Below are 13,121 nucleotides of genomic sequence, written 5' to 3'. Positions count from 1 at the left end.
ACTAATTATCCTATCTAAGGAATAGAGATTGGAAAAAGGATTGAAGCAAAATTAACAGAGCCTCAAAAACATGTGGGACAACATCAAGTATACTGACATTCACAAAAGAGAAATCCAAAAATTAGAAGAAAGAGAGAAAAGGACAAAAAAAAGCTTTGAAGAAATAATGGATAAAAAATTCCCAAATTTGGAACTCAAAAAATCCCAAGTAGGATAATCACATTTAGATATATTGTGGTAAACTGGTGTTAGACACAGACAAAAAGAAAATCTTGAAAGCAGCAAGAGAAAAATTACTCATTTCTTACAGGGAAATTACAATAAAATTTACAACTGACTTGTCATTAGAGAGTGAAGGACAGAAGACAACAGAATAAAATTTTCTTTTGAAGTGACAAAAGAAAAAAAAATTTCAATCAAGAATGCAGAGAAACTATTCTTCAAAAATAAAATAAGTCCATTTCAGATAAACAAAGGCTGAGAAAATTTGTTAGCATAACTGTCTTACAAGAAATACTACAGAAAGTCCTTCGGGCTGAAAGAGAATGATGCTAGATAGTAATTTAAATTCTTTAAAAAATAATAATAAAGAGCACCAGAACTGGTAAATATGTAGGTAAACAAAAATATTCTATAAATAAACTTTTTCATATCTTCTTTCAATGTCTGTAAAAGACATAAGGTTGTATAAAACAGTAATTATAACACTATATTATCACATTTATAACAGATGTAATATGTGACAATAATATCACAAAAGATGGGAATGGAAAAAAGATATTGGAAAAATCTTTTTATATTTTTTGAATTAAGTTAGTATTATACTAAAGTAGATTGTGATTAGTTAAGATGCAGATTATAGCCCTCTGACATAATGAAATATATATTTGGTCTCTGCCCCCATTTCCTGGTACTTAGCTCCTAAAACCCTTAGAATATCTGAAGTAAAGTGTCTTTTGTATGCTAATAAAATGACTGGTGGCTGGGGGCTTCTGGATGACGTTAGATGGGAGCTAGTTGCCAGGGGAACAAACCATGTGATTAGAGAGTTAGAACTTTCAGCTCCAACCTGCTGATCTCCAGGAAGGGGAAAAGAGCTGGAAGTTGAGTTAACCACCAAAGATCAATCAAGCCTACTTAATGAAGCCTCCATAAAAGTCCCTTAAGTATGTGATTTGGGGAGCTCCCAGGTTGGTGAATGCGTGGAGATTCTGGGAAGGTGGCATGCCTGGAGAGGGCATGGAAGCTCTGTGTTCCTTTCCCCAGAACTTGCCCTATGCATCTCTTCCATTGGTTGTTCCTGAGTTGTAAGCTTTTATAATAAACGTAATCTAGTAAGTAAACTATTTTCCTGAGTTCTGTAAGCCGTTCTAAAAAATTATTCAACCTGAGGAGTGGGTCACAGGAATCTCCAATTTATAGGCAGGCTGTGAGAGGCACAGGTGACAACTTAGATTTGCCATTGGTGTCTGAAATATGTATGGGCAGGGGGAGGGTGCAGTCTTGTGAGACAGAGCCCTTAACCTGTGGGGTCTGTGCCAATGGCAAGTAAGTGGCATCAGAATTGTAGGACATCAGATTGGTATCTACAGAGACCTGGAAAACTACTTAGTGGGGGGCATGGAGGACCTTCATATATCGGAAGTATTGAGAGTAGAGTACTGAGAGACAAAATAGTTCTTTTTCAAGTCTCTAAAATAACTACTAGGAAAATAGCTACAAGTATATACAGTAAAAAATCAACAGAGGAATAAAAGATGTATACTAAAGCAAAAATAACCCAAGCATCCACCTGAAGAAATGAGAAGAGCAAAATAAAATCAAAGCAGGCAGAAGGAAAGATTAAACACTAGAGCAAAAATCAGAGAAATAGACAAACAGTAGATAAAATCAATGAAGCTAAAAGCTGGCTCTTTGAAGACCCAAGTGAGCAAAATCAGGAAGAAAGAGGGGACATGATTACTGACTCTACAGAAATTTAGAGAATTATAAGGGAATATTATGAACAAGTTTATCCCAACAAATTAGACACTTATACAAAATGAAGAAATTCCTAACAATAAGTTAAACTTCTAGAAAGATACATAAATGACTCAAGAAAAAACAGAAAATATGAATAGACCTAAAACAAGTAAAGGAATTGAATTAGTAATTTAAAATTTTGCTATAAAAAGAAGCCCAAATCCATATGGTTTTGCTGGTAAATCTGATCCAGTATTTAAAGAAGAAATAATATCAATCTTTTGCATATATTTTCAGAAAATATAAAAAGAAACACTTCCTAATCATTCTTTGAGACCAGTGTTACCCTGATACCAAGGGCAGACAAAGCCAACATGTTAAAAGAAGACTACAAATGCCCCTCATGGATGCAAGTACAAAACTCTTCAGCAAAATATTAGCAAACCAAATTTAACAACATATAAAAAAAGATTATATACCATGACTAAATGGCATTTATTTAATCTGAAAGTCAACTGATGCAATACACCATATTAATAGAATAAAAAACAAAAACCACACAATCACCTCAATTCTGTGTCTACCTCAGTAGACACAGAAAAGCATTTGAAAGAATTCAACACCTATTCTTTACAAAAACTGTCAAATTAGGCATAGAAAGGCAATTTTTTTCAACCTGATGAAGGGCATCTACAAAAATTCTAAAGAAAACATCGTACATCGTGACTGATTACTTTTCACTTTTCCTCCTAAGATTAGAAACAAGACAAGGGTGTCCAGTCTTACAACTTCTTTTCAACATTGTATTGGAGACTCTAGCTAGTGCAGTAAGGAAAAACAATTAAAGATATTCAGAAAAGAAATCCAGAAAGGAGTAAGTGAATATGTGTTTATTCACATATGACATGATACTATTCACAGAAATTTCTAAGGAATCTGCACCACCAAAAACTCCATCAGAACTAATAAATGATTTAGCAAAGTTGCAGAACACAAGATCATTATAAAATAGTAGTGGTACAAATCCTGCTTCATCTCTATTTGCTTTTCCTATCCTTGATTTGAGAGACACGTTTTCTGTGCTGCAATGAATGGTTCCATGACTATCCCTTCAAAAAGAAAAGGAGTAATTTGGATTTTAGAAATTCCATTTTCCATAATTACCACCTAAAAAATGAATATTTCCCCATTCTCATGTTTGCAGAGCCTCTGCAGACATAAGAATAAATATCAAAATTATTGTTGCTAAGTCCTGGTCCATGGCATGATTCGAGCCAGCGGTGACATTAAACCACATCTTTTCCCCCCATCCCTAAACACAGGCATCTGAAGGATCCCAAGATCTCTTTGCGAGTCTTACCACCGTGTATGTAGATTTCACTGGCTGCAGGACATCCCCAAAATTTTTGCCTATGGGTGCTCTATCCGCAATATTAGGAATTAATGGCGTTATCAGCTGTTGGAAAAATGGAGGCTCTGGACCTCTGCTCAGGTTGGCTACTGTGTCCTAGAACAGAGAGCATTTGCTTAAGGAGCATACAATGTAGAGTCAAAGACCCTCTCCCCAGACTCCAACCGCCTAGAATACCTCCATTAAAGGAAGCACACACACACTCTCTTTCTCTCCTCCTCTCCCTTTCCCTCTCTGTCTCTTCCCCAAGAGCTAACAACCGTACCAAAATGTGAGGGGAACTTTCCTGAAACGTGAGCCTAAATGTCCATAATCTAAGCTTTTCTCACTAGAAGAAAGTTTGGGTCACAGGCAGCACTTTCACTCCTCTAAGCGGTGTAATCCAGTGATGAGCGTGTAAGCTAGGAATCCTGCTCTGTGCGTTTACATTCTGGGATAGCCATGTTCTAGTTGTGCGACTTTGGACAGGACTCTAACACACGATAAGCCTCTGTAACGGGACACTGTAACCATTCTAATTTTTAAGCAGTGTTGAGCCTCTCTTATCCAAAGTCATAATCACATTTTTTCCCCTAAATTCTTCTCTGTGCTAATTAAAGAATATAATAAATGTATTTTTTTAACTTAAAAGTTCAGATCAGCCTATATCATGACTGGTTTAACCTATGTTTTCCGCAAAACTTGCCACCTTTAAAGTGCCATCAAAGTGCTAATCTCAAATTTTAAATAGCCCTTTATATGTATTTAACGTACTTTAATCCTCACTTTATGTATTTAATCTTCACAACAGCCATATAATTTACTTATTATCATTTCCCATTTTGCAAATGGGAAAATAGGCTTGCAAGTACTCAGTGTTTTTTTGTCCAACATCACATAGCTATTCTTAGATACATAACCATAAAATTGTGAAACTAATTTCCACAAAATGAATCACACTTTTCTTCCTAAATATCACTATAAAATTTGATGACTCTATTTCCATGGAAAGAGCTATAAACCTATAATTGTATGAAAGTTAAACAGCAGTTATTATAGGTTTACACTTTTCTGTATAATCTGAATAAACTATAAACAGTTATAGCTTTTATGGCGAAAAATAAAAATAGTTCTACTTTGAAAAAAAAAAGTATCAAACCTAAAATTGAGAGGAATATTACAATCAACAGTAACCAGGTAATTAAAATATATCCTAAGTAAATGCCTTATACTGAAACTTCAAATACACAGTCAATAACTAATTAGGGAGAGGTATATGAAATTGCCAATGTTCACTGTTTTGACCCACAGAAACAGCAGTTTCATTTGTTTCAATTTAATATATCTAAGCTCTTTCTTTGAAAAGGGCTTTATGTCTTTGCTATGTTATAACTGTCTCACAGCCTTTACTGGGGCTTATATGGTATCATACAAGGGCCCATTTATTATCTTAAGTTCCTTATCCTGCTTATTGACAAGTCTTCGATACCAGAGGGCACCTTCATATATAAACTGTATCCCCAAGAGAAGATTTCCACAAGTGGAGTTCCTTTAAGTAAGCTTGTTTAGGTGCACATATTCTCGTTAGGTACAACATGTATGTACATGACAAGATACTGTTGTACCTCATCAAATCTAAGCCTCCATTGATATAACAATTATTATTACTTTTGAACCACCAGGAAAGTAAAAACATGCAGCTAATTATAAGGTTCCTTTGATTGGAAGATACGTCCCAATTTCAGAGATGTTATAATATGGAAAATTGGCCTCTCAGAATTGATGACCTGCCCAACTGATGAAGCGACTAGAGAGGATCTGGCCAGAGTTAGGGACCGGTGGTTCAGCTCCCAGTTACAGTAAACTTGATCACTTATCATCTCTGAACCTATTTGCTCAACTGAGAAATAGGGGGAAATGATACCTCCACACTCACACGATGATTGTGAGGATAATATGGGATAATATATATGAAAAAAGCGGTCACCACCAAGATGTTAACTGACCCTGAATTTATTTTATCAGTTTCATTTTTTAGAGATGCCTCACAGCTACAATATTTTTAAATATAAAGATTTTCAAAGAAACCGAACACTCAAAGCCAAGGTCTCTTTTGCTTCCCCTTTTGCATCTCCCCAGCCCTGAGACACACATACAATTTTTGATTACCGTAGCAATGGCCTTAGCAAGGACTCTGAAAAGCTGGATGTAAGCAGACAAAGTATGCGGTCCATAAATTGTGGATGCTGCCTCGTACCGCTGAGCCTGCAGGAGAGTCAGAGCAGAGTTGCGCACCATTCTGCCTATTTCGATGCATTGACAGAGGTGTTGCATTTTAGGTAAGGGGTGACGCTTGGACATTGCACATAATCCAAGCTGACATAATTCAAGACGAATTATGACAAAGGAGAGTGGGCATTTCCATTTACCAGCTAAAGTAAATGGCTCTCATCAACTGCATGTTAAAAGCAGTGAATTCTCTTGACTTATGCCATTAGCTGTCAGTCCATTTAACCTGAAAGAGGGTAACAGCTCCTGAGTTTGTCTATTTTAAGTGCTTGGGATATAAATGCTTCCTGCCAAAGAGTACTGCAGGAGAAAAAGAATGAGGAAAAATGAGAGTCTTGGTAACTCCTAGATAAATTGAGTGGTGATAGTATTATCTGAAAAAGGACATTTAAGCCATCATAGAACTATCAAATAGAACAAAATACATCTCCTTTTACCTGAGCTCCAAGACTTTGGTTGTTCCACAGAAACCTCAAATTAGTCAAATCTAAAATGGAAGTCATCACTCCAAATACATCAGCTTTCCCTGTGACATTCTTCATCCCATTGAATGCCATCCTTCCAGTCTCCCATGCCAGCATCATCTGGCAGTCATCTTAGACCTCCCTCTTTCCTTCATCCTATATCCTGTATGTCTCCAAGCCATCATTGCTTAAAATTTCTTGAATTCTTTCATTTTCCTCTATCTGTACTGCTTTTAACCTTGTCAAACCCTTAGTTCTTACCCAGATCATAACTACAGCTTTTTAATCAGTTGTCTGTCTCCATACTTGCCCTTCCAATTCATTTTTGACACTGCCATCCTTTCCAAACAAATTTGATCATAGCATTCCTTCCTTTGAACTCTACTGCAGTTCCCCAAAACCTTCCCTATGGAGTCAAAGCTCCGTAACATAGTATAAAAGACTCTCCATGGACGAACCCCTGCCTCCCACTCTAGCCCCATCTCACTATGCTCACTATGCTGATTCCATGGCACTCAACTAATTACAGCCCCTTAAATGTACTAAGTGTGCCCCTCTGGACCTTTGCATGTGTAGCTCCCTCAATATGGAACACCTTCCATAACTTTCATTGGCTTAATGTGTCCTCACTCATTCTCAAGAACTCAGACAAATGTTCCATCCTGCTGAAAAATCTGCCAGGCCCCAACCTCAAATACCCATTCTAAACTGGTGCTCTTTCTCTTTGTTTTCATATCACCTTGTGCCTCTCTTTCAGAGAAATGTAATCCTCTGCTTTCCTCTATGTCTTTACTAGACCATATATTCTAGTGGTCTTGAGGACCCAGGGAGATTCTTATTCATTGTTATGCCCAGATGATTGTTAGTAGAGTATCTGTCACAAAACATACGAATGAATGAATGAATGAATGAATTAATTAATTAATACTAACCCTTGCATGTCCCTAAACCAGGAGACAAGCTAGCAGGCATTCCTAACTTTATGCGTGCCATGGACTCCTTTGGCAGGAGGACTTGAGGCCTATGGATCCCTCTCAGAGTATTGTTTTTAAATACACAAAATGCTAGGTTGACAAAGGAAACCAATTAGACTGAAATCAAACAATAATAAACCAATTTTGGGAGAGTAACTGTGCTTCTCTGTTATGCTATTGAGTAATAAGATCTAGTAGCAGATCTGATAACTGCTATGACTTTAAAGTAGCAGGGAGAGTAAAAGATACTTCCAGGTCTGCAATAACTCTATGCAATATGGAAAACGTCATGGTTCTAACTGGTGACAAAGTCAGAGGTACTGCTAATATTACTGTCATTTGTTGCCTACATTCCTAATTGAAAGAAATGCCAAGTGACAGTCACAGATAAGTGAAAAATGGATAAATGAAAGCATACTCCCATCTAAGTTTACCCCAATTAAGAACCTTCATTCAACAGGATCTCCTAGAAAACAGGGACCTTCAGTGAAGTCAACAGAGGGCAGTGGGGCGGAGTCCATTGCTGGAATTACTGAACACTCGTCAAGGGGCAGACTGTGGCCACATTATGGATTGCCAGGTTATACCAGCAGAGATGTTAGAAACCATTAATTGTGGAAGTCTACACTGTTTTCACATTTTTAACCACTATTATTTAAAAGTCATTGGGCTGTATCCTGTACTATTTGTAAACAAACAAACAAACATTACCAGCCTCCCTACTTTTTTTGAAGCTCTGTTTATTAATCTGCATCATGGATATAATAATAACCTACTTCAGGGCTTATGTGAGGATTACTTAAGATCACGTTGACAAGGCGCTTAGCAAGTGCATTCAATAAATAGTAGCTATCAGTGGGAGCTTCCCAGGCTCTACAGAAGCTGAAGGCACCAGAAACATTACGGACAGAGTTGGGAACGTTGTATGCCATAACCCAGGCTTATTATCAGTTCCCCTGACAAAATAATATATTTCAGGGAAAGTGGAAGTCAGTGAGACTAGAATTCTGAACTGAACTTGGAAATGATAAACCTAGAACTCCCAAACACAACCTCTGGCTTATCATTCTCCTACCTGCCCTAACAAAATCATCTCTCAAAAACATGTTTAAAGAAGTCCAGAAAGAAACTGTGCATTTGACGCAATAGTCTTGACCAGGGTATCTCATTTAAAACACAAGAACTTGTTACTTTACCTGGTATTCTTCATAAGTGGTAATGTAGTGCGTATATACGTTACATAGACCCGAAATAACAACGGTCATATTTGGCATCCCATAAGCTGCAAATTCCTAGGGGGGAAGGGAGAGCCCTGTAAAAGTACTCTTCATCTTAAAGTGTATTATCATCTTAGTTATACTCAACGTGTCTAATTATAAATATGAATCATTACTGTAAGGTATCTATTTAACAGTATTTTTCCTAAAGATCAAAACTGCCTAGAATACAGGAATATCAAAAGATCCTTTAGGAAAAGTTAGAGCCACATTTCTGTACTACAGTTGGGCAAGACAGTGGATCTAGGAAGAGTTAAAGATTGCACTTTGCAGATGCAGAATTTTCTTATTACTAAAATATAGATAGTTTTATCAATTTCCTAAAAAGTATAATGGGAGCATATTAGCTAACATATTAGCAAACATATTAGCTAGCATATTAGCTACAGTAGTTATTTCCAGCTCCAAATAATAAGACACTTGTTGGCTATGTCACTTTAAAACCAGTTACAATACCTTCTGAATATAAAGAAAATCACAAATATAGATAAAATACAGGATTTTCAACATGTGTTAGATTTTTACTTAGACAGGAATTTAAGATACTAATGTACTTGTGGTCATTTACTACTGAATCCATGAAACCATTACCAGTTTTTAATTAATAGTGTAAAAGTGCAAATAAAATATTTTAACCCTATTATAGTTCCCTTATATTTTTTGTTTGTTCTGATGCCATCAGTATCTCATATTCAATTCCAGCCATCACTTTCAAGAAGTGTGAAACTCTGGTCATCTTAGCAAAGATTAATTTAAAAGGTACCAGATCATAGGGATAGAATTCTTTTCTCTTCACCAAATAAAAATGCATAGGTATTTTATTTCATTTTTAACTTACTTCTTGAACTGCCTGCCGAAGTCTTCGTCCAGACATGGTCCTAAGTCAAGAAAACAGAATTATCTAGGTGTTTTCCTATTCAGAACGTATGCATGGTATACAGAAAGACTCGTAGTGAAAACCAAAAAGTTATCACAGTCATCACACAGTAGTAAAGTGTGCAAGTTAAAGTTGAGCTTTTCATTCTCACTGTCCTAGCTTTGAAACAAATCCTAAACTGAAAACAGACAACTTGGAAAAAGACAAAATCAATGAATATCACTAGCAAAAGATCGCAATCATTCTCCATTCATTGATTCAACAGTTGGTTGCATTCTATGTCAATAAGAGCTGACATAAGTAGACAGTATACTATCCCTGCCTGCAACGAATTTATTTAATTCATTCATTTAATCCTTAAATAAAATACTGGGCACCTACTACATACCAGGCTCACTTTGAAGTGCTAAGGATTCAACAGTATGGAGCTTACAGTCTAGGGTTGATCAACAAGCAAAAAAGAAAAAAAAAAAGTGAGATGACAGTAAGTGCTATGGAGAATACAAAGCAGGATAAGGATGAAAGAGAAAGGTGGTGGTCATCGTGGTGATGCTCGCGGTAGTGATGGTGGTGGTAGTGCAGATGCTGTAGTGATGAGGTGCTGGTGGTGGGAGTGCTGGTGGGTGAAGACAGTGTTATGTAGTATAAGCAGGACTGGCATTTCTGTCAGAATTTTAAGCAGAGAATTGAAGGAATCAAAGTTGGCCCTGGGGATAACTTGAGGGAAAGTGTTTCAGGCAGAAGGAACCTTAAGTTCAAAAGCCCTTGCAGATACTACCTACCATATATAGAGTGGATGGATGGCAGGGTCCTGCTGTGTGGCGCGGGAAGCTGTATTCAGTACCTTGTGATGGCCTGCAATGGGAACAGTGTGAAAGGGGATATGTGTATGCATGTACGTATGTATGGCTGGGTCGCTGTGCTGTGCACCAGGGACTAACACAGCACTGTGGGCCAACTATGCTTCAATGGAAAAAAAAAAAAAAGATATGAAACCAAATGTTAACTGGAATAATTTCTATTATTAGGGATTGCAGTGATCATTATTTTATTCTATTTTCTGTTTCTTTATTTTATTGGGTTTTCTTGCTAAAAGCATTGTATTACCTTTATAATCAAGGGGAAAATTAAGCTCAACAAATATCTTTTGGCACTTAAAAAAAAAGCCCTAAAGGAGGAGTATGCTTGGTAGTCTGGGAATTGCAATGAAGCCGAGGTGGATGAAGCAGGGGTCAGCAAGGGGGAGTGGTATGAAATTGGATTAGAGAGTTTGCTAAGGGCCCTGTAGGATGTTATAAGGGTTTAAGGATTTATTTGGAGAACCGGGAAGCCATGGGGATCTGAGCAGCGACATGATTTAACTTACGTTTTATACAGATTACTCTGGCTGTAATGTTGAGGAAAAGACTACAGATGAGTAAGGGAGAGAGTGAGAAAGTGAGGCAGGAAGTTATTGCAGGAATCCAAGGGAGAAATAATGATGGCTCAGACCCAGGTTGAGGGGGTGCAGGGAACGATAGAAAGTGTTAAATAAAACATACAGAATTTGCTGAAGGATTGAAAGTGGGGAAAATTGAAAAAGAGAAAATTCAGGGATGACTCCAAGATTTAGGGCCTGAGCAGTGGAAAGATATGAAATTGCTACTTACTAAGATAGGAAAGATAACACAAAGAGTGGATATAACACATTTCCATGTTTTTAATACCTCAATTGATTGTTTCAAGCACTTATATATTTTATATTCAAGTCTTTCTACTGACATAATAATTCAAGTCTTTCTACTGACATAATAATTCACTGCACCATTGTAATTTGGAAATAATAACTTTTCAAATTACCCACTAGAAATATGCACAGAGAGGTTTATTCTTCCGAGGGTATTTGTCACTGTTGCCAAACAGCACAGTAAGATACAAAGGAGTCAGCACAGAATTATCTGTGCATAATAAGAAGTGATTCCAACACAAAGACATTCACAGTAATTACATGTATGACAACAAAATAAAAAAAGAGGAACTTACGTAAATTCCCCAGGGATGGCAGTGATGGCAAAGGACCCAAGAGTAATAATCTGAACATCAACAATTTCTGGGTGCCATGGATGAGGTTTTGACATCTAAGAACCCAGAACATGAAAACTGTATTAGAAATATTATTCTTTCTATGGTCAAGAGACAGCTGATGCTCTCAGAAAATTCCCCTTTATTAAAGGATTTAAATTTTTCCAGCTGTTTTGGGTGTTTTATCCTACTATCACAGATCTTCTTTCTAACATGATGTAGTACCAAATATTCTATCTAGTAAGAATGTGAATCCCAAATACTAGTATCCCATTAATCAGGACTTAATTTCTCACCAATGAAGTTTTTGGCAGATTTGTCATAGTGTAACCACAATGTGTAACAGATAACCAAGGGTTCTCCTAGATTGTTGTGGTGAGCATTGTATACACGACGAATAAGGAATTACATCGTTTGGAATAGCTCAAGTTAATGATTTCTCTTTTTACTCTAATGGCACTTTAAATCTTCAGTTACCAAGTGCTGCCTTACTTTTTAAGCTTTCTCCAAGAGAATTTATCCTTTATCATATTCAGATTAGTGTAGAATCCTTCCCTCTATTCCTTCATTTCCCCCACTTTTTTCTCCCTGAAGAATTTTAATTAAATATTAGAAAAAATTATATTTAAAAATTTTTCTGTGTCAAAAATCCATGATATTATAAGCACTGGCATGACCTTTTGAGGTCTAGAATATGAAAATCCATGCTCCAAAGGAGTATTTAAAGAATATTGCTTTAGTTAATAATGTTGCCTGAATTATGAGAAAATAACCTGAGATGTTTTTCTCTGCAAAAAACTGTGTTCACTCTTGTCCTGGAGTCAACATTAATGAATCCTGAATAAAATAAATGTTAATCTATTCTTCCTGTTCCACTGTTTTAATTGTTTCAGTTATTTATTATAGATACAGAAAATGTAAGTCAGCATATTTAATAATCATATCCCTTATTTCTTAGACTCACAGCACCTCTATTTTTGATATTAAAAATTTGATGTGGGAACATCTAAATAACACACAGATCTACACTTCAACACAGATCTACTGTTCATATCTGACAATTCATGAATTTAAAAATAACTATACACTAATTTCACCATTATAATCAAAATGCATTACCATTCCAGTGGGAAGAAGGATTGGCTTTGGTTTATGGCATTCTTTGAGTTCTTCAGATGGCTTGCCCAGGATCTGATCCCGAATAATGTCCCAAAATGGGTCCCCTACTGTTGTCCCTATTAGGAATGTTATGATTAATATCATTCCAACACTGAAAAGTGTCACCAATTTGACAAATGTTATACAACAATGCATCATCCTAAAATAGGAACCATTATTTAATTAGACCATCCTTGTGGTTGATAGAATAAAAGAATATGAAAACAAATGTATGCATGATTGAAACATTATGCTATACACCAGAAATTGACATATTATAACTGATTATTGACTATACCTCAATAAAAAAAAAGAATATATATATTGTTCTACATCCTTAAAGTTTTGTTTTTATTGCTCATCCTCAACCATGTTGGAAATAAAAACAATATGATATAATTAAATGTAGATCTATCAACTCAACTTTGTCCTATTTTGAAAACCTGAAGTACCAGTTTTTTGACTTGTGGTCCCTAAAGACACTCTTTTGAATCTCCACTTAATTCTGTACACACACACACAAGCACATGCGAGTAATAAAAAACCACCACCAAGCCTAAAATCCACAATCTGGGGGAAAGTTAGTTAACTACAAAACCTAAGAGCTTAGAATCTATTATCCATTAGGAAACTATAACAACTATAAACATAAATGGACGTAATAGGAGA

At 36.2% G+C, this 13,121-nt stretch overlaps 1 protein-coding gene across 4 annotated transcripts in view; it reads right to left on the bottom strand.

The window, feature by feature from the left end:
* The window catches only part of LOC105081868 (putative neutral ceramidase C), an 82,088-nt gene that overhangs the window by 11,379 nt on the left and 57,588 nt on the right, over nucleotides 1-13,121 (bottom strand). For all 4 annotated transcript variants that reach the window (XM_074374013.1, XM_074374015.1, XM_074374014.1 and 1 more), the window contains exons 14-19: nucleotides 12,414-12,529; nucleotides 11,256-11,350; nucleotides 9,195-9,234; nucleotides 8,276-8,371; nucleotides 5,522-5,617; nucleotides 3,323-3,469 (exon numbers count right to left, since the gene is read on the bottom strand). In XM_074374013.1, the coding sequence (XP_074230114.1) occupies nucleotides 3,323-3,469; nucleotides 5,522-5,617; nucleotides 8,276-8,371; nucleotides 9,195-9,234; nucleotides 11,256-11,350; nucleotides 12,414-12,529 (590 nt within the window). The remainder of the gene's footprint in view (nucleotides 1-3,322; nucleotides 3,470-5,521; nucleotides 5,618-8,275; nucleotides 8,372-9,194; nucleotides 9,235-11,255; nucleotides 11,351-12,413; nucleotides 12,530-13,121) is intronic.

Source organism: Camelus bactrianus, chromosome 11 (genome assembly GCF_048773025.1).
Source record: "Camelus bactrianus isolate YW-2024 breed Bactrian camel chromosome 11, ASM4877302v1, whole genome shotgun sequence".
In the NCBI taxonomy this organism is placed as follows: Eukaryota; Metazoa; Chordata; class Mammalia; order Artiodactyla; family Camelidae; genus Camelus; species Camelus bactrianus.
Note: the sequence above shows the minus strand (reverse complement) of the source record. Positions and strands in the feature narration are given on the sequence as shown.